Below are 25,386 nucleotides of genomic sequence, written 5' to 3' on the forward strand. Positions count from 1 at the left end.
AATAAGTTAATGGTTATAATACCAAAAGAGATCTAAAAATGATTTAAGATTCCAGAAAGGGCTTTCTCTAGTTGATTTCTATATAATGGTTTTACATCATTTACTCACAATGACTGAGATTCTTTCTCTAAATAGAACTCTCACCAACTATTTTATTCAGATGAATCAACATAACTTAAACTCACCTAAAATTTTAGTAAAATTAGTAAGTGAAACTAAGTACAGCACTGGCTCCAAGAGAAAAAATTTGCACACTGATCAGAAAATATCCTTGCATGTACATTTGTGTACACAAAACCAAGGAGCAACAGATATAAAATGAAGCAAGTACACAAGGAGAAAACATACCCCACAAGCTAAGAAGCCAGCAAGTTAATAAAGAGAATGCAAAGACAACTTATTAACATCAGAAATGACCTACTTCAAACTAAATTATCTTTTCCCACATCACTCCAAATTTTAAACAAATCACAGATAACCAAATAATGTTCAACTACCTACCCTATTCAAACTCATAATAAACTGATGGTCAATATACCTAGAACTAGGTCCTTGCCTTTACTGGTATTTCAGCACTACTATCACTTGTAGGGATCCCCAGCAGCATAAAGGCACTCTAAACAAAATATGTTACATGGTTACTAAAGTAGGTAGAGGCAAAATGCCACAGAGAAAAACATGAGAATAAATGAAGTGTCAAATACATGGCTAGGAGAAAAAACGAAATACTAGGGGCCAGCTCTAAGAGCAGTGGTTCTTGGGGTGCCTGGGTGGCTCAGTCAGTTAAGTGACCAACTCTTGATTTCAGCTCAGGTCATTATCTCACAGTTGTAAGATCAAGCTCCACATCGGGCTCTGTGTTAGGTGCAGAGTCTACTTAAGATTCTCACTCATAGTCTCTTTCTCTCTCCCCCTGTCCCTCCCCTGCTTGCTTGTTCTCTCTCCAAAAAAAAAAAAAAAAAAAAAAAAGCAGTGGTTACATATTAAAGATCCCAAATCTCCACCTTAATTTACAAAAATAATTGGTAAAGATACAGTCCAATAACTCATTCTTTTTTTTAAATTGTTTAATGTTTATTAATTTTTGAGAGAGAGAAACAGAGCATGAAAGGGGGATGAGCAGAGAGAGAAGGAGACACAGAATCTGAAGCAGGATCCAGGCTTTGAGCTGTCAGCACAGAGCCCAACTTGGGGCCTGAACCCACAAACCATGAGATCATGACCTGAGCTTAAGTCCGGACACTTAACTGACTGAGCCACTCAGGTGCCACTCCAATAACTCATTCTAAAAAAGTTCTCCATAAACTCCAAGAGAGTGCGTGGTCCCACAACCATTTTCTGGGATAATCTGACACCAGCCACAGAATGGCAAGACCCTCCCCAAGAGGATCTGTGCAGGTCGATGCCAGGCAAATCTCTAGGATTTGAATTTTGAAACCAAGCCTTGCACCTGAGATAAAACACAGGAGTGCTGTGCTGCCTGGCAGGCAGATGGCTTAGACTCAAAACAGGATGAAGGCAGGGATCTGACAGAAGCTGGGGAAACAGTAAGGATGACCGTTTGCTCTTCTGTGGGGGCTTCCTGAGGAGTGGCAGGTGCGAGATTCCCAGCCCTAGGGACGGAGAGTGGGGCAACACCATTCTCCACCACACACCCCCCCCCCCCATCAACACTGACCAACTTCATTGAGAAAAACAGCCGCTTACACCAAACCCTGTTCCCCTGTGCCCTGGATGGCAACTCTACCATGGCAAATCCGCCTGAGAGTCAATGCAGCAGGCCGCTCCCCCAAAAGACCAGCACAAAACCCATGCATGCACCAAATCTACTGATCATAGAATGCTGCAAAGCTTCAGCTCTAGGGGAAATAGGATACAGTTTCCTTTTTTGGTGGGGGATCTTTTCATAATACAGCCATTACTCTCAGACCAGGAATACAGCAGGCTTTCCTAACAACCACACAAAAAGAAACAGTGACCTAGACAAAATGACAAGATGGAGGAACTCACCCCAAAAGAAAGAGGAAAAAGTCCCAGCCAGAGATTTAATCAATAAAGATACAAGTAAGATGACTGAACCAGAATTTAAAACAATAATCATAAGTATACTAGCTGGACTCGAGAAAAGCATAGAAGATACTAGAGAATCCCTTACTACACAGATAAAAGAACTAAAAACTAGTCAGGCTAAAATAAAAAATGCTATAACTGAGATGCAAAACTAAATGGATGCAATTGACGAGGATGGACGAAAAGGGAGAACAAATCTGTGATATGTAAAATAAAATTATAGAAAATAATGAAGCTGAAAAGAAAAGGGAAAGGTATTAAATCATGAAGGCAGACTTCGGGAACTCAGTGACTCCTTACAGTGCAATATTATTAACATCACAGGAGTCCCAGAAGAGAAATAAAAGGGGGCATAAGGTTTATTTGAGCAAATTATAGCTGAAAACTTCCCTAATCTGGGAAAGGACAAAGACATCAAAACCCAAGAAACACAGAGAACTCCCATTAAATTCAACAAAAGATGTGTCATAGTCATCAAGATGTGTCATAGTCAAATTAACAAAATACACAAAGAATCCTGGAGGCAGCAAGGGGGAAAAAAAAGTCCTTATCCTACAAGGGAAGACAGATCAAGTTCACAGCAGATCTGTCCACAGGAACTTAGCAGGCTAGAAGGGAATGGCATGATATATTCAACGTGCTGAATGGGAAAAATATGCAACCAAGAATATTTTATCCAGCAAGGCTGTCATTCATAATAGAAGGAGAGATAAAGAGTTTCCCAGACAAAAACTAAAGCAGTTTATGACCACTAAACCAGCCCTGCAGGAAATCAGGAAATATTAAAGGGGACTCTTGGGGCGCCTGGGTGGCACAGTCGGTTAAGCGTCCGACTTCAGCCAGGTCACGATCTCGCGGTCCGTGAGTTCGAGCCCCGCGTCAGGCTCTGGGCTGATGGCTCGGAGCCTGGAGCCTGTTTCCGACTCTGTGTCTCCCTCTCTCTCTGCCCCTCCCCCGTTCATGCTCTGTCTCTCTCTGTCCCAAAAATAAATAAAAAACGTTGAAAAAAAAAAAAAAATTAAAGGGGACTCTTTGGGGGGGGGGCAGGAGGGGGGAGATCAAAAGCAACAATGGCTAGAAAGGAATAGAGAACATCACCAGAAACACCAACTTTATAGGTAACACAATGGCACTACTTTCAGATCTATCAATAATCACTCTGAATGTAAATGGACCACATGATTCAATCAAAAGACATCTGGTATCAGAATAGATTAAAAAAACAAAAACAAACACAAGACCCATCTATATGCTGCCTACAAGAGACTCCTTCTAGACCTAAAGACACCCGCAGAAGGAAAGTGAAGGGATGAAGAACCATCTATCACGCTGATGCCAAAAGAAAGCCAGAATAGGCATACTTTATAACAGGTAAACTAGATTTTAAACTAAAGACTGTAACAAGAGATGAGGAAGGGCATTATACCATAATTAAGGGGTCTATCCATCAAGAAGAAATCTAACAATTATAAATATGCATGTCCCCAACTTGGGAGCACCCAAATATATAAATCAATTAATAACAAATGTAAAGGAACTCATTGATAATAACAACAGTAGGGGACTTGACCACCCCACTTACAACAATAGACAGATCATCTAAGCAGAAAACCAACAAGGAAACAATGGCTCTGAATGACACACTGGAACTGAGGGACTTAACAGATATATTCAGAACATTTCATCCTAAAGCAGTAGATTATACATTCTTTTTGAGTACACATGGAACTTTCTCCAGAACCAATCACATACTGAGTCACAAATCAGCCCTTGACAAGTACAAAAAGACTGAGATCATACCATCCGTAGTTTTAGACCACAATGCTATAGAACTTAAAGTTACCCACCGCCAAAAAAAAATAAATAAATAAAAAAAATGGAAAGACCACAAATACAGAGAGGGTAGAGAACATCCTACTAAAGAACAAATGGGTTAACCAGGAAACTAAAGAAGGAATTTTAAAAAAATACATGGAAGCAAAAGAAAATGAAAACCCAATAGTACAAATCCTTTGGGATGCAGCAAGGGCGGTCCTAAGAGGGAAGTATATTGTAATCCAGGTCTACCTCAAAAAAACAAGAAAAGCCTCAAATACACAACATAATCTTACATCTAAAGGAGCCAGGAATGGAACAGCAAATAAAGTCTAAAGGCAGCAGAAGAAAGGAAATAATAAAGATCAGAGCAGAAATAAATGATAGAGAAACAAACAAACAAACTGAAAACAATAGAACAGATCAATAAAACTAAGAGTTGTTTCTTTGAAAGAATTAGTAAAATTGATAAAACCCTAGCCAGACTTATCAAAAAGAGAAAAAAAACCCAAATAAATAAAATCACAAATAAAAAAGGAGAGATCACAACCAACAATTAGTATTTGAACTTAGAAAAAAGCACATTAAAAAATAAAAATGGTAGTGAATAAATGTAAAGTAAATAAACATATACTTCTAGTAGAAATACCAAATATAATAAAAATGAACTAAAACATTCCCAGAGTGTACAGATTTAGCACAACTTCAAAGCAAATCTCAACAGATTTTTGTTTTTGTAGCAGGTTGCAAGGTATTCTAAAATTCATATAGAAAAAAGTGAAAAAACAAAGGGGACTTTAAAGAAAGAGATAATAACTCTATGACCTATTTTTAAGTATTATACAAAGTAGCTGCAGTTTAAAAAATATAGCGTGGCTTAAAATAAAAATAGGCTCCTGGTATAGGAGCACAGTGCCAGAAATTCACCCTATATTTCATAAAATGTTATAATAAACCAAACACACTAAGGAAAAAGTAAACCCCTGCTTTACAAAGTGTTCATCCCTTCTGGAAAATTAAATTAAAAGTTAAAGAAATGATTAAGTGCCACTTAATTCCAAAAAAGCTTTAAAAACAACAACACTGGTAAGGCATTGAAACAAATATACCCATTATGAAAAAAAAAAAATCTGTTTCATTGGGGGGAAAGCACCATGACAAAATGGGGGAAAAAAAGAACTATAAAGTAATCATACCCTTCCAAAAAGTAATCCCCTTCCTGGAAATTTAGTCTAAAAAAATAATCCTAAAGGGTGTGGAGCAGAGTTGTGGAGGAGGTTGTAACAGAAACACCTAAAATATTTAAGTCGACAAAGGATAAGGGCACTGTGATAATGGATAATAGCTTTGCAGAGAAAACTAAGGCAAGAAATTTTAAATAGTTACTTTTAATACAGTATAAATAAATATATAATAAAGTAGCAAGAGGAATACATTGTAACACATTATACTGAAAATACAAAAACTGCAAATTACATGAATGGTATGAGAAATTCAAGAGTTCAAGCTTCTTTTGCTCACCTGTTTTTTAAACTGTTGGCACTCCTCTGGAGTGAGTGTGTCTGCTTTGGCAATAAGTGGAATGATGTTCACTTTTTCATGCAAACGCTTCATAAACTCAATGTCCAATGGTTTAAGTCTGAAAGACACAATATTTAATATGACTGAATTATCAATTTGTGAGAAGAAATCATTCACATCCCCAGTGCTAAATTAAATACACTGGAACGACTTTACTTATCAGAAACACTCTCTGACGATGTACTGGGCCAGCAACAGTTAGGCCAGGTAGAACAGGACCTCACTAAGCACTGAAGTGGTTAAGAAGGCTTTGACTCCTGCCCTTGAATACGATGGTCATAGGGTTTGGGCTCTACAGAGGAATTAGGAAAACCAGAAATGCTCCTAACAGGTTTTCCTAAAATAGCCTCTATACATACTACTCAAAATTTGGGAAATGTGTTTTTTCAATAAAAAGGATTGTCCTTTTTGAATCCCATATTGCATTCTTGCTTCCAACTTTATTTCTCAGATAAAAGGCTCAAAAGGGAATCATCTTCATCATCCCTTTTTACCCACTGCAATCTGGCTGCTGCCTCCACTTGGCTGTTAAACTTCCAAGAAGGTCACAAAATAGGGGCACCTGGGTGGCTCAGTCAGTTAAGCATCCGACTTCAGCCCAGGTCTGATCTCACCATTCCTGAGTTCGAGTCCCCCAATGGGCTCTTTGCTTACAGCTCAGAGCCTGGAGCCTGCTGAAGATTCTGTGTTTCCTGCTCTGACCCTCCCCTACTCACACTCTGTCTCTCTCTCTCAAAAATGTAAACATTTAAAAACTAATAAAAAAATAAGGGGGGGGGGTCATGAAATACTTTCATGCTGCTAATATAATTAGCATCAATAACTCCTAAACATTGTGGTGTTTACTATTATTTTTTAAACTTACCCATTATGCAGCATTTGACATTACCCTCTCACAAGCTACTCCCTAAGGGTACTTTTAAGGATCTTCTCTGTAAGCTAGTCTCTTAAGTGTTGTATTCCTCAGAATACTCTACTAGGTCCTCTTCTCTCTTTACATTCTGTATGCTTATCATCAACCACAGTGACTTCTAACATCTTCTATAGATCTCAAATCTTCACACCCAGCCCCGATCTCACTTGTATGATCCAGTTTGTATTTACCCAGTGGAAATACCACCTAGACACCCCATTGAGGCTCCTCGAAATCAAAAGCTCATCTGAAGCCCCAAATTTTCTCTCCTCTTCTGTGCTATTTTTGAGAATGGTACTACAATCCATCCAATTACTCCTGGCTGAAATCCAGGATTCCTCCCTCCTCTAATTCTCACTCCCAAAGATTCCCCAAGATCTGCTGAACAAATAAATATATTACTTTGGGTCAGGCCATGAAGACCTTTGGTATGGGCTACTATATTAGAATACATCCGGTTTCCCTCCAAACCATGCACACTGCAGTCAGAAAGGTCTATCTAAACTCCAAATCTGAACGAGTCATTTCTCTGACTGAAAACCTTACTAAAGGCCAGATTCCTTGGCTAGCATGGCCTACAAGGCCTGTGAAGACATAGCCTCTCAGGCTGTTCTCATCGCTTAGCATCTGGTAGCATCTTTTGCCACCTCCTGCTTGTAATTCTCCTTTTTGAACTACCCATGATTTCTTGAAAGAACCATACTTTGATCACTGGTCATTGGCTACTGCCTCTGACTGAAACACTCTCCATTCTCATCCCCTTTCTACTTGGCTTGCCTAATCCCTATTCCTATAGGTCCTTTAGGACTTGGCTTACAATTCTCATTTCCTCTGGGAATCCATCTCCAACCTAACACCTAGTCATCTTCTAAGTGATCACAACACTTAATTTGCCAAATACGTATATTTGTTTTCCCCATCTTCTCATTAGAAGATCCTTAAGAGCAAGACCTTTGTCTCATTCATCTGTATCTCCAACACCCAGTACAGTGTCACTTGAGAAGCTGTCGAAATATCTGTTGACCAAAAAAAAAGTAAGTTTCTGTGATTTTCTTTATGTTTTCAAATAACTCTAAATGAAAACCCAAGAAATTCCTCACATCTAGACTACAGATTAAAAATTAATATTCCATAAAAATAAATGAAGATGATGGGAGTATTCTGCTTAGAAATATCATTCTAAATTGGTATTCCTTAACCTATAAACCATGACAAAAATCGAATAAAGATCTAGTTTCATTATGAATTTTACTAACATTATAAAGAGAAAGTCCTTGTTAGAGTTCTCTTAGAGTACTATAGTTACATGTAGGTCACGTGTGTGTGTGTGTGCATGCCTGTGTGTGTGTGTGTGTTTATAAATATATAAAGTTGGGAGGAACAAGGGCCCAGAGACTAAAGAGGTATTCCTTTTTACTAACAAGTAATAAACGATACTATACCTCTTTGTGGTAGTGACACTGACTGACAGAAAGACAGGGCTATGAAGTAGGAAGGCAGATACGGAGAAGACAACTACCTTCTATTCTAATTCTCCTTATCCTGAATCCTTTGAAATGTGATACTGGCATTCAGAGAATAGGGAACACTACAGAAAAGAGACTGTCACTGGAATAACACTGTATTATCTATAAATAGCACTCTTATTCACAAAGGCTAACTGAAAGAACCTATCCAACTCCAAAAAATCTTAAATTTTGCTTCTTTTCATCAGTCATAACACACAACACTAAATATAAAAGCCATGGCCCAATCTCAGATCTATAAATTTTTATGGTTTACTTTCCAGATTATACTCATAACAAATTTAAATTATCGTGACTACCACCTCCTTAAACCAGAAACAAAAGAATTCAGTTACTCTGAAATTTTAACACATCTTAAGAGCATTTAATACAAAATATTAAAATCAAAATCTAAGTTAACAAGGCTTTACACTTAACAGTAAAACAGCACTTGCTGAATATTTATAATCTCAACTTTTAAAGAGAAAGACACTAAAAAACAACCATGACAAGGAAACTGGTAAAGTCAACTTCTTAAATATAAAACAAGGACGAAGAACATTTAAATCAGTTTAAAAATTAAACTTTAGAAAAAAAAGGTAAAATCTTTATAAAAGCCCCGATAAAACCCTTCTGCCCTTTTAAATTAGAATACAAATTTCAGAACCTTACAAAATGTCAACAGCAGAAAACATTTAGTTCACATGTAGATTACATTCTGGGTGAAATTTTTCCTCTGTCCATTTAGTTTTATTTCAGGTCATCTTTTCCAAGAAATTTAGTTTTTAAATGTTGTTTTTAAACAATGGAAAGTCCTTTATAGAATTTCTAGAAGATAAACCCATATTAGAGGGGGAAAACTATTTAACCTCAAAGCCTATAGCAAAATAAATAAAATGACTACAGGACAAATGACAAATATTTAATATACACATACATATATTTCTTAGGGAAAAAAAACCTTCCATATAAAACTCACTGAATGAAACCGATTTTTTTAAGTGGCAATCAATATTCAAAAGGGTAAAAATACCATTTTAAAATTCAAGCTCCAAGTCAGTTTTTAAACTTAATAGCAACTACCAGTCGTTTAGTGACGATACTTGGTGGGGTGAGGTGGGGAACACTGAAAATACAATGTTGAACCGATTTCTAATTACTCCACAACAGGACCTCTCCAAAAAGGACTACCCAGATAAGACAGAAAGGCCCTGATTCATCTCTCAGACTGCCTACAATTTTAGTCTGTAGTGAGCAGATCAGGAATTCTCTACATAAAATTCAGTGTTTTATTCTTTAACTTAATACACAGTAGCACCTATCAATGGGCAAAACTTTGTTCCATGTCTAAAAATAGTTAAGATGAGAAACTATTCAAAAGCACATTTTTACACCTAGAAAATAAAATTTTTGAACTCCCATCCCTTGTGACAAATATGAAATGGCCCAAAGCTACCACACATTGTTTGAATCATTAAAAAAAAAAAAAATTTTTAAATCTCATTTCCCATGCAATTTTAAGAAATGTACTTTCCCCCAGAGATAGAAGGAATGTGGTTTCATGAGAATTACTAAATCTTGGAGAGAGTCCAAAAGATCTAAAATAATAAAACTGGATATAAACTGACAAATTTCTACTGACTAAACTGCAGATTAAAAAAATGAAAATAAATAAATAAATTGCAGGTTAAGATTTTACTCTGTTGTCTTCTAGGCAAAAGCCCTAGCAAGTTAACTAGAATGAATAAAAAATAAATTAATTAATACATATATCAGGAAGAAGTTAGCAAGTACTCAAGAAAGGCTATACAGGGTGTTAGTTTTTACAAAAATTTTTTGAACGCTCATTTATTTTTGAGAGACAGAGAGACATAGTGTGAACAGGGGAGGGGTTAGAGAGAGAGGGAGACACAGAATCTGAAGCAGGCTCCAGACTCTGAGCTGCAGCACAGAGCTCAATGGGGGCTTGAACTCACAAATCGCGAGATCATGACCTGAGCCGAAGCTGGATGCTTAACTGACTGAACCACCCAGGTGCCCGTGTGTTATGTTTTTGAGATTTTTTTTTTAAGCCTTTTAAGTTGATGAATCAATTTTATACAATATGTAAACCTCAAAGAACACTATAGAAGAATATTAGAAATAAAAAAAAGAAACATTTGTCACTATAATCTGACAGTGCAAAAATGGTAAACTACATAATTCAGACTTGTTGCTCAACCACGATAGTGATAATGGGCATTATTAGCCTTTCTAGGAAAAAGATCGAGAAAGAAGCAGAAAAGGGAAGACAGGTGGCTGAGCGATACAGAGTCATCTATCTAAAGAAAAAGATTGAAGAAGAGTAATTACAAACATCTGCAGTTGACAGTGACATATATATCTACTCAGATGACAGAGGAAGTACAAACAATAAAAAAAGGAATACAAGCTAGCCATATTAACAAAAATAATCAGATCAGATGAATATAAGACACTTACACCTTAACTCCTAATAAGTAGAAGAGTAGCACTGATGATATGAAACTTAAACAATATGATTGTGATAGCTAAGGTGAAACACAAGCCAAAGAAATTTAGTGAAGAAAGAAATGGCACACTAAGAACTTTGGTACTTAACCTTTCTTGTAACCTTTTCTATCAGATTCATAGTAAAAACATCTTTGCATCTTTGAAGTTTCTTAAAATTTGTGTAAGCTAATTTTTATAGCTGTTTCCCCTTATTTGGTAGTTCAATTTGTGGTAGAGTGGTCAAAAGGAAGCTAAATTAGCCACATTGAAACATTAAACCATAATGGAAACACTGCTCCTTATGAACAGGTTTTAAAAAAAAAAAAAAAAAAAAAAAAAAAAGCCTACGCATGAAGGTTACTATTAACTTATCTAGGACTTACAACGTGTTTTTTATAAGCCATTTTTGTATAGAATTTGGGATTTTACAACTGATATATTTAAATGTACTCCACAGAGATATGGATAACTAAAATATATCCCCAAAGTTCAGTCATAATAAACAACAGCAGATTATCAGAAGTATCAAGGTACTGACCCATGTCCTGAAGGAGCAATGAAGTATAAACAACACTGCACCCTGTTATCAGGCATCTGACGTCTGTTCACTCGAGATTCTGCATTTAGGTAGTCCTCAAATTTACTATCAATGTAGTCAATAACAGGCTGCCAGCTATAAAAAGCAGATAAATAAAATAATTAAGTTGCAATTCTACATATGAATGTACAACTGAGGACTGCTACAGTAATCAATATTTTTAAATAGGCAAAACCAATCAAACCAGTGGAAGATATCTCAAATTATTCTACATATACTGATTCAAAAACAGGTAGTTATTACCTTGGATAAATCTTGATTCACTATTTCTGAACTTTCCAAATGGAAAAAAATTAATTATTTAGCGTCAAAACACAACCAAATTATGTTATCTGCATTAAGTACATAGGTTTTTATTTCAAATTAAAAGATTAAGTTATACAAAAACTTCATGATGAACTTATTTGTTTTAAAAGTTAACAGAACTTTACTTCAAAAACAAAGAAAAATATTGTTTATAATATACTATTTCTAAATAGAATGCCATGGATGTTTTCTTAACTTATGACTTATGGAGAAATGGAACATTTAAAATCAGATTTAAATTAGGATGGGATAGAAAGTAATATATACAATAAGTGGATAAAATTATAGAAGAAAATGAAGTTTTAACTTCCTTATAATGAGAATTCTTGTATCCATGTTGCTTTAGAATTTGTCTTCAAAATAATTCTATGATAGGTATTACCTCCATTTTATAGAAAAGGAAATCAGTTCAAAGAAGTTAAGTAACATTGTCAAGTAAGTGGCAAAGTTGGTGTGAGAACTCAAGTCATATCACTAAAAAGTTCAGTGACCTCTGCTAAGATGAGAAGTTTAAAAATCTTAAGCAGAAAAAGTCTAACCACCGATACCCAAAATGCAATCAATATAAAGCAGTGATGACAAACCCTTCTTACCAATTACTATTATCCACTGCATCTCCAAATCCTGGGGTATCAACTATTGTGAGCAGCAACTGAACACCACCTTCTTTGATTAAAACTTTGGACTGTTCCACCTGTAAGAATTATTGGCACAGATATTAATACCATATATTACACCTGTGGTTTCCTACAAGGTAAGAAGCAGGGAGATGAGCATTAATCAAAACCAACTGGGAAATTTTCTGCAAACTAAATCTACCCACATTTTCTTTAAAATCAATTATTGTGGATATGAGAAATCCTGGTTACTTGAAAGAAAGGCACATATGTAAGTAGTGGGTTTATGGCTTATAGTTGACATAAAGAAGGAAAATGGGAACTGATAAAATAGTAATAGTCACTAAAGCCATACAATGCCTATATGATCTAATGTGTGTCTAACAACACAAATAAACAATATGCTTAAATGATTCAGTAATTCATAGAAATCAAATGCAATTAACCAAACAAGTACATCTAATCTACCATTTACAGTAAATGCTTTTCTGAACTATTTCCATCTAGTTTGGTCCAAACCAATTACTCAAGTGAACTTATTACATTCCCAAATCTTTCTCAGTATGGCCATAATTATTTACACTTGTGTTTATGTTATGGCTAAGATCCAACTCTCTTCTCAAATGTTATATTTCACATTTATGCCAAAGTGATCAGCAAAGGTCCAGGCACTGAAAAAAAACAAAAAATCCTACTACCTCTGATTAAAATCTTTGTTTCTCTTTACAATTTGTAAGAATGTTCTATTTGAGAAAGGGTATTAGACTTGAACAATAACAACAATTCCTCCTACAATCTAAGATTTTCTGTAACCCCAAACTCTGCATCAGAACATGTAAGTCATTCATCTTGGGCATATGCTGCTGCTAGATAAAGTAAACATGGATTTAAACAGAAAAGGGGAATAATGACCCCAGAAAAACACAGGCTTTCATCTGATGCACACTTTTATTATTTTTTTAAATTTAATTTTATTTATCTTTTTAGAGAGAGAGAAAGCATGCACATACACAAGTGGGGGAGAGGGGGAGCGAAGGGGGGGGAGGGAGGGAGGGAGGGAGGGAGGGAGGGAGAGAGAGAGAGAGAGAGAGAGAGAGAGAGAGAGAGAGAATATCTTAAGCAGGTTCCAAGCTCAGCACAGAGACCAACATAGAGCTCGATCCCACAGCCCTGAGATGATGAACTGAGCCAAAATCAAAAGTCGGACGCTCAACTGACTGAGCCACCCAGGCACCCCTCAATGTACATTTACATCAAGGGCTTACTAGGACTAGAGGCTCTAGGTACGTTGGTAGGCTAATTTAAGAGGGAAGAATTAGATTCAAACTTTAAGTATTAATTGCCATAAGACGGTATGAATTAAGTACTTCTAGACTTAAGGAAAAAATGTAATCATCAATATGTGTAAAGCAACTTCAACTATTTATGTCTGCTAACAGAGTATGGAAAGGAAAATTTCTAATTTCTAGGTAGAAAAAGTTGGGTGTACCTTTCAGGCTTACAGAAATGATGTCTTTCCATTCCCTTTTGACATGTTCTTACAGAGGCTGGCTGAGGTATGAAGAGACCAAGGAACTGAGACTAAGACTACTGAGTAGGAAAGTCTGTAGCAGCACTGTCCAATAGAACCTTCTGAGATGATGCAAATGTTCTGTACCCTCACTGTCCAATACATTAGATGCTTGCCCATGTACTTAGCCCTTGAAATGTGACTAGAGCAACTGAGGAGCTGAATGTTTATTTAATTTGAATTAGCTTAAATAGCCACATGTAGCTTAGTGACACTGGATTGGACAGTGCAGGTCGACAGCAATCAAGTTATTTTGTTAAAAAAAAATCATGTAAAAAAACTGTTAACACTGAAAACACTGCCTGAGATTTGGATATGCATGTCTATGGAGGAACTTCTAATCTTTTAGACAAATAAGAGGCAAAGGTCTTATCTTTTATACCAATGCTCTTTACTAAACTGCTTTAATCCTTGTATAACTATTGGTGAAAATTTTGAACATCCCAAATGTATTTATTTATCTACCAATATATACAATTGGTATTGTATATACAAGATACCAATATCTTCCAATATATACAATTGGAAATCTGTTAATAAGTATTAACAGTATTAATTCTCTCTAGATTAAAAAAGTAAACATCAATAAATAGGGTTCTTAATGCTTTCTGACCATTTTCAGTACCAACAATGGATGTGCATTGCATAGGAGACCACTGTTTCATACCACATAGCTAAGATAATACCGGTAGTCTGATACCAGGTTACTCTTACGAGGAAGGCAAAATGAGGAAATAATCAGACTCATCAGTGTTAGATTATCAAAACTAAAAAAAAAAGATGTGTTATGTGGCTTACAAAGTTCATATCTTATAAAAATATAAAATGGTTGTCCTCTAGTTAAAGGACAATCTAGTTATTTGTCATTATATAAATTTTTTTTTAAAGGACAATCTGGTCAAATGCAACATCTTGATATATCTTGAATTGGCTTCCCTCTCCGTCATAAAAACAGGTTATTCATTAATGGTCACTGAAGCAGAACTACCCAAAGTAATCATACTACCCTTTACTTAATAATTCTTTTAAATGACATAGTACTGTATATTAGAAATTGATGCAGGATATAATTGTTCTACATGAATCATCTCCCAATTTTACCCCAAACCACTTTTGGTTCCCTTGTTACTAAGCAAAGGCCATTTCTATCTTCAGTAATAGGTTGTATACTAATCACACACCATACCAGCTTAAATTTTAAGACCGCTGTTTCCTTTTTATTTTTATAATCAGTTTAACAACTTAATTGTTTATGGACGTAAGAAAAATTAAGATCTGTACTTTAAAGAGTCTGTTTATAAAAGCCACTTTTCTGGCCTATGAAATTCTTTGTATCCATACATGGTCAAATACAAAGAAGGCAACATATGGAAGAGATCCAGAAAACATAACTGTAAACTAGTGCCATTCACAGGATCTGACTGTATCCTATCATCTGGTTTTGCCAGTATCCTCATGGGATCCATGGAAAACAAATTAGTTCAAGTTCAGGAATTTCAAACTTTTCTTAAGAAATCTATTCCAAATGGCCATTTTCCCATGCACTTTACTTAAGCAGGTCACATAAGCATATTTTATGGCATCACTCAAAAGTTCTCTAACATTAAATGCATAATTTAATGCTGAAGGAATGAATCAAGGGCATTTTCAATTATGTTTCTTTCTGAAAAATAAAACTAAAGCCCATTATATTGTTTATGTATAATTAATTTACTGAGGCCTCTTTTGGACTCCTAACTCCCAGAAATGTAAGGCACTCTTTTTTCTAATATTGTTCAGTTTTCCAATCTGAGGGGAAAAAAACAACAACAAACTCAAACCTTCAGTGCTTCCATAGCTTCATTTCTTTCATTTTTAAAAGACTGTTAAATAACTTAAGTTTTCTAACCAATGTTTAAGAGCTATTTGTTAAGGTAAATAAAAAGTGTTACTCAATTAACTGTATTAAATTTCAAGGAGAGGGTTAAAATTTTGTCAGGAGTTACCTCTATACCTAAACTTGCTCAGGAGGTGGCATTACAGCCAAAGCTCTGCAGAGACGTGGAACAAGAGACTTAAACAGCCTGAGATACTCCACTTACTCAAACACAAACACTACCTACTCTATTTAATGGCTGAGAAGATAAGTATCATCTTAGATACTTCATCATGTTCCACAAGAAACTAAGAGGCAATGACCAACAGTAGAATAGTTATGCCTAAGGACTACTTCTCATCAAGACCCAAACCTAGTTTATTAATAAAGTTGATCCAAAGATTCGAATTCTGCCTGCTACACTAAATCACTACACCTCAATCCCCTGCACCTCCTTAAATTGAGAACTTAAATGTCTTGTCCTTTTCATTTTCTATTAGCAACCCCCCTCCTAAACCCTTTATTTCTTTTTCTTTTCCAGCCCAGATGTCTTTGTTACACAAAATTTATGAACTTCAATTTGACAGGAATTTCCCTGCTATCCAATGGATGCTTTTATGTGCTCACTAGTCCCATGCCTCTTTCATTTCCCAGAATGGCTCTTCTCTAGCTCTACATTACTATCTCTCCAACCACGCTCAGCAAAGTACCTCATCTCTAGATGAAGACAAGAGCATCCTCAATTTGTGTGATGCAACAGTCTTTCCTTCTGTTCCGATGAATAGATCCCTTTCTTCCTGAGGCTCATTTCTCAATATATACCAGGGATGTGATCACTCCATTTCAGAGTCAAGTTGACAACCATTTAGACTATTTCCAGTTTATTTTCAACCTCTCATCTCTTAGGGATTGATTCTCCATTGGATATAAACATTCTCAGGTCTTTTTTGGAAATAAAAACCAAACAACTCTCTCAGTACCCTACATTCAACCTCCAGGTATTCCCTCTTGTCCTTTTCTTCACAGCCATCCTATCTTCACGACCTCATTTACTATCCCTTTTCAATCCACTGCCATCTTGCCCTCCATTCCTACTACTTCACTAAAATCTACCTTGCCAAGGTAACCTCTATAACACATCACAGCAGCAATATTCTCACTAAATCATGTGATTGCGAGATCGTTAAGAAATTTGACCGTGTCCATCATCACTGTAGCCCCCAAACCTGGAGTAAGATATTCAAATGTCTGTCCCGTGAATACTTTAAAAAACTATCAATATTGGACCAACACCAACAAGAGAGTTTCCTAATTGGGCTTTATAAAAATGTCTCAAGGAGTCTATAAAATGTTATCCTAGGGATAGGATAGGATTCATTGCTTTCACCTGTCTTCACCTCTAAAATTTTTGTAGCCATTTAATTTGCAATAGTGATTTTCAGGACTTTCCAAACCAAGAAAAACAAGGGTTTTTTAAGTTTATTTGAGAGACAGTGTATGCACACACACTTGAGTGGGTTGAGGGGAGAGAGACAGAATGAGAATGAATGAATCCCAACCAGGCTCCACACTGTCAGCACAGAGCCTGACACATGGGGCTTGATCTCACAAATCGCAAGATCAGGACCTGAGCTGAAATTAAGAGTCAGATGCTTAACTGACTAAGCCACCCAGGCAGCCCAAGAAAAAAGTTTTAATTTTCTTAATGTTTATTTATTTTTGAGAGAGAGAGAGACAGAGAGAGATTGATTGATTGAGTGCGAGCAGGGGAGGAGCAGAGAAAGAGGGAGACACAGAATCTGAAGCAGTCTCCAGGCTCTGAGCTGTCAGCCTAGAGCCCGATGTGGAGCTCAAACTCACAAACCACAAGATCCCGAGTGGAAGTAGCCACTTAACTGAATGAGCCACCCAGGCACCCCCCGCCCCGAGAAAAAAAATTTAAAGGGGACCAATATAAGGTTGCCAACTAAGAACTTAAAAAAAAAAAAAAAAAAAAATCTAACACTCTCATTTCACAAAGAAACTAGAACTGATTTAGTCCCAGAATAAAGGGCATCTTTTCCCTTGGAGATAGCTGGCAACCGTTCAACTGACTTGACATATGATCCAAAAATTTTCAAATATAACAATATTATAAAAGTTACTACTGTACATGCATCACTGTATGTAATATTTTTCTTAAAACTTTGTTAATCTAAGGACCTATATTTGAGATTGGAACATGAAGTGGAACAAGCGTTCAATTATTTCTATCACTTCATTTTAATCAGTCTATTAACAAAAAAATATGAATAAAAATAGAAAATATGGTACTATTTCATTCAATGTGAAATATTCTGAAAGAACTAAGGATAAACAGTACCCTCTCTAAAATCTTCCCAGAAATACAGGATGAAATCAGTCTGTATCAGGCTAGAAAGACTACAGAGCACTCATTCTCAAAGCGTAGTATCCTGACTGGCAGCTGCATAGTCTGGAAACTTATTAGAAATATGAATTCTCTGAGTCCTGCCTCAAACCCACTAAAGAGCAAACTCTGGGGAGAGGGACTCAGTAAGCTGTTTTAGCAAGTCTTCCAGTGATGGACTCTCAAGTCTGGAAACCACTGGTATAAAGAACTCTGGAACTAGAGTGTTGGCTCACATTTGGAGCTGCAGAGCCAGAGTCCTGAGGCTCACGACAGCACACTGGGAATCAATCCCAAAGGACTTCTATTTAATACTGAAAACTTCATTCAAATCAGAACCTTTGATACAGAGGAAGCTCAGAACCATCTCTCTGTCCAATGTAGACAGCTTCTCCTTCATTCCAAGACTGCAAATGTGAAGGAATTTCTTATTAATGATACAAGTCTCTTATAAGTAAAAAATACTCAGGGAGGAGATTATGAGATCACGGTCTTTATTAAAATTTCACTCCCTATTTGGCTACATCACAGGATTTTTCTTTTTGTTTTTTTTTTTTGTTGTTGTTGTTGTTTTTGTTTTTGACAGTTGGAAGTGGTCCAGACAGCCTTCAGGTCAGGGAAATTGTAGACATTTGTTTTTTGAAACTCATGATTTTATGTTTCTTGGTCTTAAATGTCTGGACTGAGATGTAATACTTCTGACCAGTCTCCAATGAAAGATTTTATGAGCTTCCAAAGGAGATTATCTGCTACATTTCTGGACTTGGTGAAGAGTCATTCAACTGTAAAAGAAAACTATATTCTATTTTCTAAATCCACTGATTGACTCAGAACATGTTATGTTCTCTCCTGGGTAAGTGAAGAAAAGAGTTTAGAGGATCTTGAACTTGTTTCCAGTATATCAAGGAATACTTCCGTGGTGCAGTCAGGAAAGGGTACTTCTCTGGGATTCTAGTGAGAATCCATCTAGTTCTCAGATGTTATAGGTCTTACTTTTGGTAAAAAGGAAATTCAATAGTAGTACACAGGACTTTGTTTTAAAATTCTTACTATAGATACTCTCAAGCCCTGATTACTCTTTTGTTTTCAGAGAGAGACAGAGAGAGAGTTGGGAAGATGTTCACAATAGAAGAGAACACTTTCAAAATGTTACCTTAAGAGAAGGTAAAGTGAGTTTAAACAGAATTATTTTGGAGACAGGCAAATGTAAACAGAATTCTAACAAAGCGCCTCTCCCACTGTCTTTAACAGATGCTGGCCTGAGATAAATTATCCTGAATGTATGAAATATAAGGGACAATTATCTAGATAAGAAACTCCTCCAAATCAAAGAGAAAAAGATAGGAAATATTAAGATGGTCAAAATACTTCAATGAAATCTGAACAGTTAATGAGTAGAGAAGACATGTTCAATCTTATATGAAAGCAAATTAACTGAAACAATAAAATACCTTTATATTAATATGCACAGACACACAACAGAAATGAGTCCCTAGGTCCACTAAAACAATGTACAAAAATATTCATATTGGTAAAAAAAAAAAAACAAAAAAACAAAGAAAGAAAACCCAAATGCTTACCTACAATAGAATATAATTTGAGATATATTCATACAATGGTATATTATACAACAATGAAAACTACAGTACACAACATGGACAAATACCACAGATACAGTCTTCAGTGAAAAAAATCAGACACAAAAGAGTATAGCGTCTAAATGAAATTCAAGAACAGGCAAAATTAATCTATGGAAACAGAAGTCAGAAAGCTATTTATATTTGGGGTTTGGTGTAATGCCGAGAGGCACAAGGAAGTCTTCTGGGGTGCTAGAAATGTACTATAATATCTTAATCTAGGTGGTAATTACCTGGATATATGGATACATATACAAAAGTTCATCAAGCTTTAAGTTAAAATTTATGCCTTTTTGTGTAAAGCCACATATTAATTTAATAATTTTTAAAAATTCTACTCAAGAAAAAAATGAAAATAACCAACAAAACTTTAAAAAAAAATTGTCAAATTGGGGCGCCGGGGTGGGTCAGTTGGTTAAGCGTCTGCCTTCGGCTCGGGTCACGATCTCCTGGTTTGTGAGTTCAGGCCAGCGTCGGGCTCTGTGCTGACAGCTCAGAACCTGGAGCCTGTTTTGGATTCTGTGTCTCCCCCTCTCTCTGCCTCTCCTCCGCTCGCACTCTGTCTCTCTCTGTCTCTCTCTCTCTCTCTCAAAGATAAATAAACATTGAAAAAATTTTTTAAAAAACAATAAAATAACTGTCAAATTAAAAACCTCAAAAATTCTCAAATTTAAAATTTTTTCACTTTTTCTAAATAGTGATTTATAAAACATCATGAACCAAGAAGAAAAGATTAACAAAACTTCAAAGATCCTGAAATTCAAAATATCCCAACTAAACACTAAGTCATATACATTTTTTAAATTGTTTGTTCAATCATTCATTAATACTGGATGCAGTTTTCAGATGCAGTTCTAAGAAATGAGCTTACAGTGAATAAGACGAAGTTGCTACCTTCACAGAACTTAATACATTTAGAGCCAACGTAGGGCCCGGAAGGAGTTTATAGGATGGCCAGACAAGGCCTCACTGAAAAAGCAGCATTTATGCAGAGAATTGATGAAAATTAGGGAGCAAGCCATCAGGAAATCTCAGGGAAGAGCACTGAAGGCAGAGAAACAAGATGTGGAAGAGCCCTGAGGTAGAAAGTAGGATTGGCCTGTTCAAAGAACAGCAAGGATGTTGGTTTAGTCAGAGCAGAATAAGCCAAAAGTGGAAAAGTGCAGGAAATAGGTTACAGAGAGGGGTGAGGGCAAATCTTATAAGGTCCTCTAGATACTGTAAGGACTCCAGCCTTGCTCTGAGATGGAAAGCCACTGAAGAGTTTTGAACAGAGGTTCAAAAGGATCTGATTTACATTGTAAGAGAAGATTCTTACTGTTTTGTTAGAAAGATTGGGGCAGTGGCCGACGATCACAGTCAGAGAAGCGAATTAGGTTGTTATATCTAGGAAGAGAAATGATGGAGCCTGGATAGGAGTGGTACTAGGAAAGTGGTAGGATTGTGGATATATTGTGAAAGCAGAAGTAACAGGATTTATTGATGGACTGCATGTGGAAGGAGAGAGTAAAAAGGGGTTAAGGATGGCTCCAAGTTTTTGCTCTAAGCAACCGGTTTAGGGTAGACAATACCACATAGTCTGTCAGTATTTTTGATAAACTTGCTGATTTGTTTGGCAAATTTACTTTTGGCATAAGAACTTTTAGGGGAGAGATTTTGCTGAACTGACTGAGAACCAATTCTTAATATGAATCTTATTCCCCAGAGCTACTTTTTATCTTTTGGTATTATATTCTTTTCTGAAAGGCATTTTTAAAAAAAATTATAAAAGCATGCTCACTGCATAAAACTGAGAAGATATAATAAAAAGGAAAAAGAAAAAATATTCAGTCTTACAATAAGGAGAATCACTGATGACAGTTTGACAATGAATCCTATTTAATATCCATTTTGCAATATGTGGACCATTACAGAATAAGCACAGTCATAACTACATCACAAGCAATTTCTCACTATTTGAGGAAATACTTCACTACAGAGTATGACAAGCTAGATTTCTTTCTATGTGTTGAATTTCTGAGATTGCAAATGCTGATACTTTCATCTGTTCAGACACTGGCAAAAATCACTGCATGTATGAATCAAGCAAGCTAAAATACTGTTCTTCTCTATTAAACAAAGTAAAATAAAACATGGTAAGGCACAAAATTTTCATGAGTTGATTGGCTTTGATCAACCACCCACCAGTAGTTTATTGGAATTTCAAGCCTAAAATTTAAAGGGAAGTCAATACCCTCCGGCGTCCAGACTGCAAATTCAAACCTTACAAGTAACAGCAAACATTATGACGTACCATTTGAGATTTAAAACGTAAAAAACAAAAAATCCCTTCTCTTAAGTATCCCTTACCAGTTAGCATCAGATGAATCAGCCTTATAGCTTATAGAGGCATTTTCTATGTTATTTTAACTACTTTCATATATTAATAATTATGATGAAGAGAGGACTTCACTGATCATATCATTTTTTTGAGAGCCAGATCACACACGTGAGCAGGGGAAGGGCAGAGAGAGAGGAACAGAGAGAATCTAAAGCAAGCTCCAGTCTCAGCACAGGGTCTAATGCGGGGCTCGATCCTACAACCCTGGGACCATGACCTGAGCTGAAATCACGAGTTGGATGCTCAACCGACTGAGCCACCCAGGTGCCCCTCTGATCACATAATTTTGTCTAAATTGCCTAATTGGGAAAGCTATTTCCTTATGTAAGATTTTTAGAGAAAAAGGTGAAAAAATAAAAAACAAAAAAACACCTGACAATTTGCTGGATGAAACATTATTAAAAAGGGAGATGCAGTAAAGGAAAGCTAACTGACCTGTTAAGAACTGGTTAACCTATGAAACCAGCATGTACTAAGTATCAGTAGTATAGGGACAGCATAGCTTGATAGGATACATACTAAACCAGACTGTTTAGATTTGTACCCTAGTTCTGTCACTCTAACTACGTGATCTCGGGGATATGGCCATATCCATACCTAAATTTCCACATTTATACAATGGGGGTAATACTACTACTTACCTCTTAAAGTCGTTGTAAGAATTAAATAAGTTAATGCACCTAAATTGCTTGGAATAGTACCTGGAAGACGTTAATGACTTACTAATGTGAACCTGGCATTACACAACACTCCAGAACTACAAAGAGGATTCAGAAAATTTCCTCACCAGCAGGAATTACCAAAAACACTACTGGCAGGTACATGAGCATTAAGATCCAACATATTTTAGACTAAATATTCTTGAACTTAGGAATCTACACTGAGGGGCTCCTTTAACATTTCTACATACACAGTTTCTTTATCTTGAGTTTAAACACCTAAATTAAAAGTTTCTCTTCTTGCTCAGGGTTGAAATGGCCAACACTGATCATCAAATAAATAAACAATTTAGTGTCAAGTTTTCAGAACACATCTTTGTAAGTAATGTGAAATTTCAAGCTCTAGGAAGGATACAGAAAAAAAATCTTGAAACAGAGAAAAACTGTAAAAAAAAAAAAAAAAAAAAAAGAAAGAAACAGAAGATTCACTTCACAGAATTACTTCTTAGGGATCTAATTACTAAACTGCATCTTATAGTTTGATATACATGAGTTTCTATCCAGAAATTCTAGCCTGTCTTTCCACCTTATGCATTAGGCTAATCACTACCAATCCTTCAAACCCAGCCCCAGCCTTAATAAAGCCTGCTCCAGCCAGAATTGTTCACTCCTTTCCTCTTTGCTTATGTGTTATGTATTACTACTGCCATCAATCCACCAACAATTTCTTCACTCAATAGTTTAGAGGAGTGCTGTCCAACAAAAATGTAATGTGAGCTGTGTAAGTAACTTAAAACTTTCAGGAGCCATTTTAAAAATAACAAGTGAAATTAATGTACTTTAATATAACCAAAATATTATCATTGCAAAATGTAAACAATATAAACAATTATTAATGGGATCCTTTATATTCTTTTTTACATACTAAACTGTCAAAACCTGGGATGTATTTTATACTGCATAACATCTCCATTTGGACTATCTACATTTTAAGAGCTCAACAAGCACATGTGGCTACTGGCTACTGTACTGAACAGTACAGATCTGGAGCCTAGATTATTCTATCATATGAAGTGTGGTCTGTGGGTCAGCAGTATCAGCATCACCTAAGATTTTGTCAGAAATGCAAAATCTCAGTCCACCTCAAACCTACTAACACAGGGACTAAATTTAACAAGCTCCCCAAGGTGACCTGAATGCACATTAAAGACTGTGAAGTACGACATAACAAATTGCTACTGCCATTCATCTATCATGAGGTACTATGCCACTAATACAGAACACTATATTAAATAATAATGGCTTCTCCACAAATCATGTTTTCTCTACACTGTCCAACAGAACATTATGCAACAGTGGAAATACACCTATATTTCCCAAAATGGTAACCACCTGCCACATATGTCTATTGAGTACTTGAAATGTGGCTGGCGTAACTAAGAAACTGAATTTTAAATTTTAATTAATTTTATTCAAACTCAAAATAGCTAAATATGGCAAGTAGCTACCATGTTGGACAGCATAACTCTAGGGTGTTATTTACTACATCCCAGTATAATCTCTAGGAGACTCCTAGGGACAAATTTAGAAGGTCTAATCAAGACAATTTCTCTAATTACCTGTGCTCGCTCTCTCTCCTTTTAACCAACCATCATATTTACCACTTTATATCGGCTGAGACCAAATATAAAACCTATCTCTAGGGAAGCATAATAAAAGTTATAGCATGTGTTTTGAGTGTGTTACTATTACTCCAGCTTATCATCAATTATAGCATACATACCTGTACAGTCTTTTTTATTCTATGAGATGGACCTGGATACTCTGGAGAATATAAATCTGTGAGGAATAATGAGTTGATTAATGTTGACTTCCCCAGTCCAGATTCACCTAAAAGAAATGGTGGGGAGGAAATGTGTTAAATTCAGTCACTTTATCAACCTTAAATATTCAACCAATACTATAATCAAACTTGCTTTAAGCAAGCAGTTCTTGGTGGAACAAAGAAGTAATGTTAGAAAACATACTATAAAGACTCCCAATTAGAATAAGTTCTTTGTCTTCATTTTGTTCTCTATCAAAGTAGACTAAAGTTTCCAAGGATTCTTTTTAGATCTGTAATTCTACAATCTGTGTTCTTTAAAAGTAATTTATCTAATACAATATTCTCCACTTTTAACAGTAACATATTCCTAGACACCAAAAGCTAGTCATGAAAGAAACATTCAAGTTGGATTATATATTGCTGCTTCAGTACAATAAAGCATAAAAGAAGTTAGGTGTAAACATTTATTAAGTCAATAATTAATTAATGACCCAAAAATAAATCATACACCTATAAAAAGTAGAAATCTGTTAATAGAAAGAAAACTTAATCACAATGTATCTTAACATAAAAGGGACCCACAAAAAGTTATTTCCAATTTATTCACTCATACATCAATCAGCCTAAGTGTAAGGGGTACCTTTCCGTAAACCATATTCCAAAAACATCCTAGGTAATGACTTTTTTATAGTACTTCTGATTGAGGTAGGAGGCAGGAATGGAGGAAGGTAGGACACAACTTCCACTATGATTGACATATGCTCCCTTGACTGTCCATGTCAAGTTTGGTATAACACACCAAATATATAGTTAATTTTTACAAAAATATAAATAACTTCAAGATATACATAATACAAGGTTAAATAAATTAAAAAATAATACTATAATTATCCATGAATACAGCACAAGTTAAAGAATCTAGCAGTTAGTTTAATAGGCACCTTTAGCCTAAATAACTGATGTCAAAATATTAACCTTACTATTTCTGTCTAGGTTGACAGTTTTATAATGACTCTCAAGAAAGGTAAGATTCATTCTGGTTGTTGGGGCTTACAACAATGAGGGGATGTCATATGAATGAGGGGATGTCATATGAATGAAGGGATGTCATTTTTTTCTAGATGTAAAAATTGCAGA

At 35.8% G+C, this 25,386-nt stretch overlaps 1 protein-coding gene across 5 annotated transcripts in view; it reads right to left on the minus strand.

Moving 5' to 3' along the window:
• SEPTIN7 (septin 7) overlaps nucleotides 1–25,386 on the minus strand; it is a 118,863-nt gene that overhangs the window by 26,396 nt on the left and 67,081 nt on the right. For all 5 annotated transcript variants that reach the window (XM_058724601.1, XM_058724597.1, XM_058724600.1 and 2 more), the window contains 4 exons: nucleotides 24,208–24,314; nucleotides 11,893–11,993; nucleotides 10,934–11,068; nucleotides 5,407–5,524 (listed from right to left, as the gene is read on the minus strand). In XM_058724601.1, coding sequence (XP_058580584.1) covers nucleotides 5,407–5,524; nucleotides 10,934–11,068; nucleotides 11,893–11,993; nucleotides 24,208–24,314 — 461 coding nt within the window. The remainder of the gene's footprint in view (nucleotides 1–5,406; nucleotides 5,525–10,933; nucleotides 11,069–11,892; nucleotides 11,994–24,207; nucleotides 24,315–25,386) is intronic.

The sequence above is a fragment of the Neofelis nebulosa genome, chromosome 4 (assembly GCF_028018385.1).
Source record: "Neofelis nebulosa isolate mNeoNeb1 chromosome 4, mNeoNeb1.pri, whole genome shotgun sequence".
NCBI classification, from domain to species: Eukaryota; Metazoa; Chordata; class Mammalia; order Carnivora; family Felidae; genus Neofelis; species Neofelis nebulosa.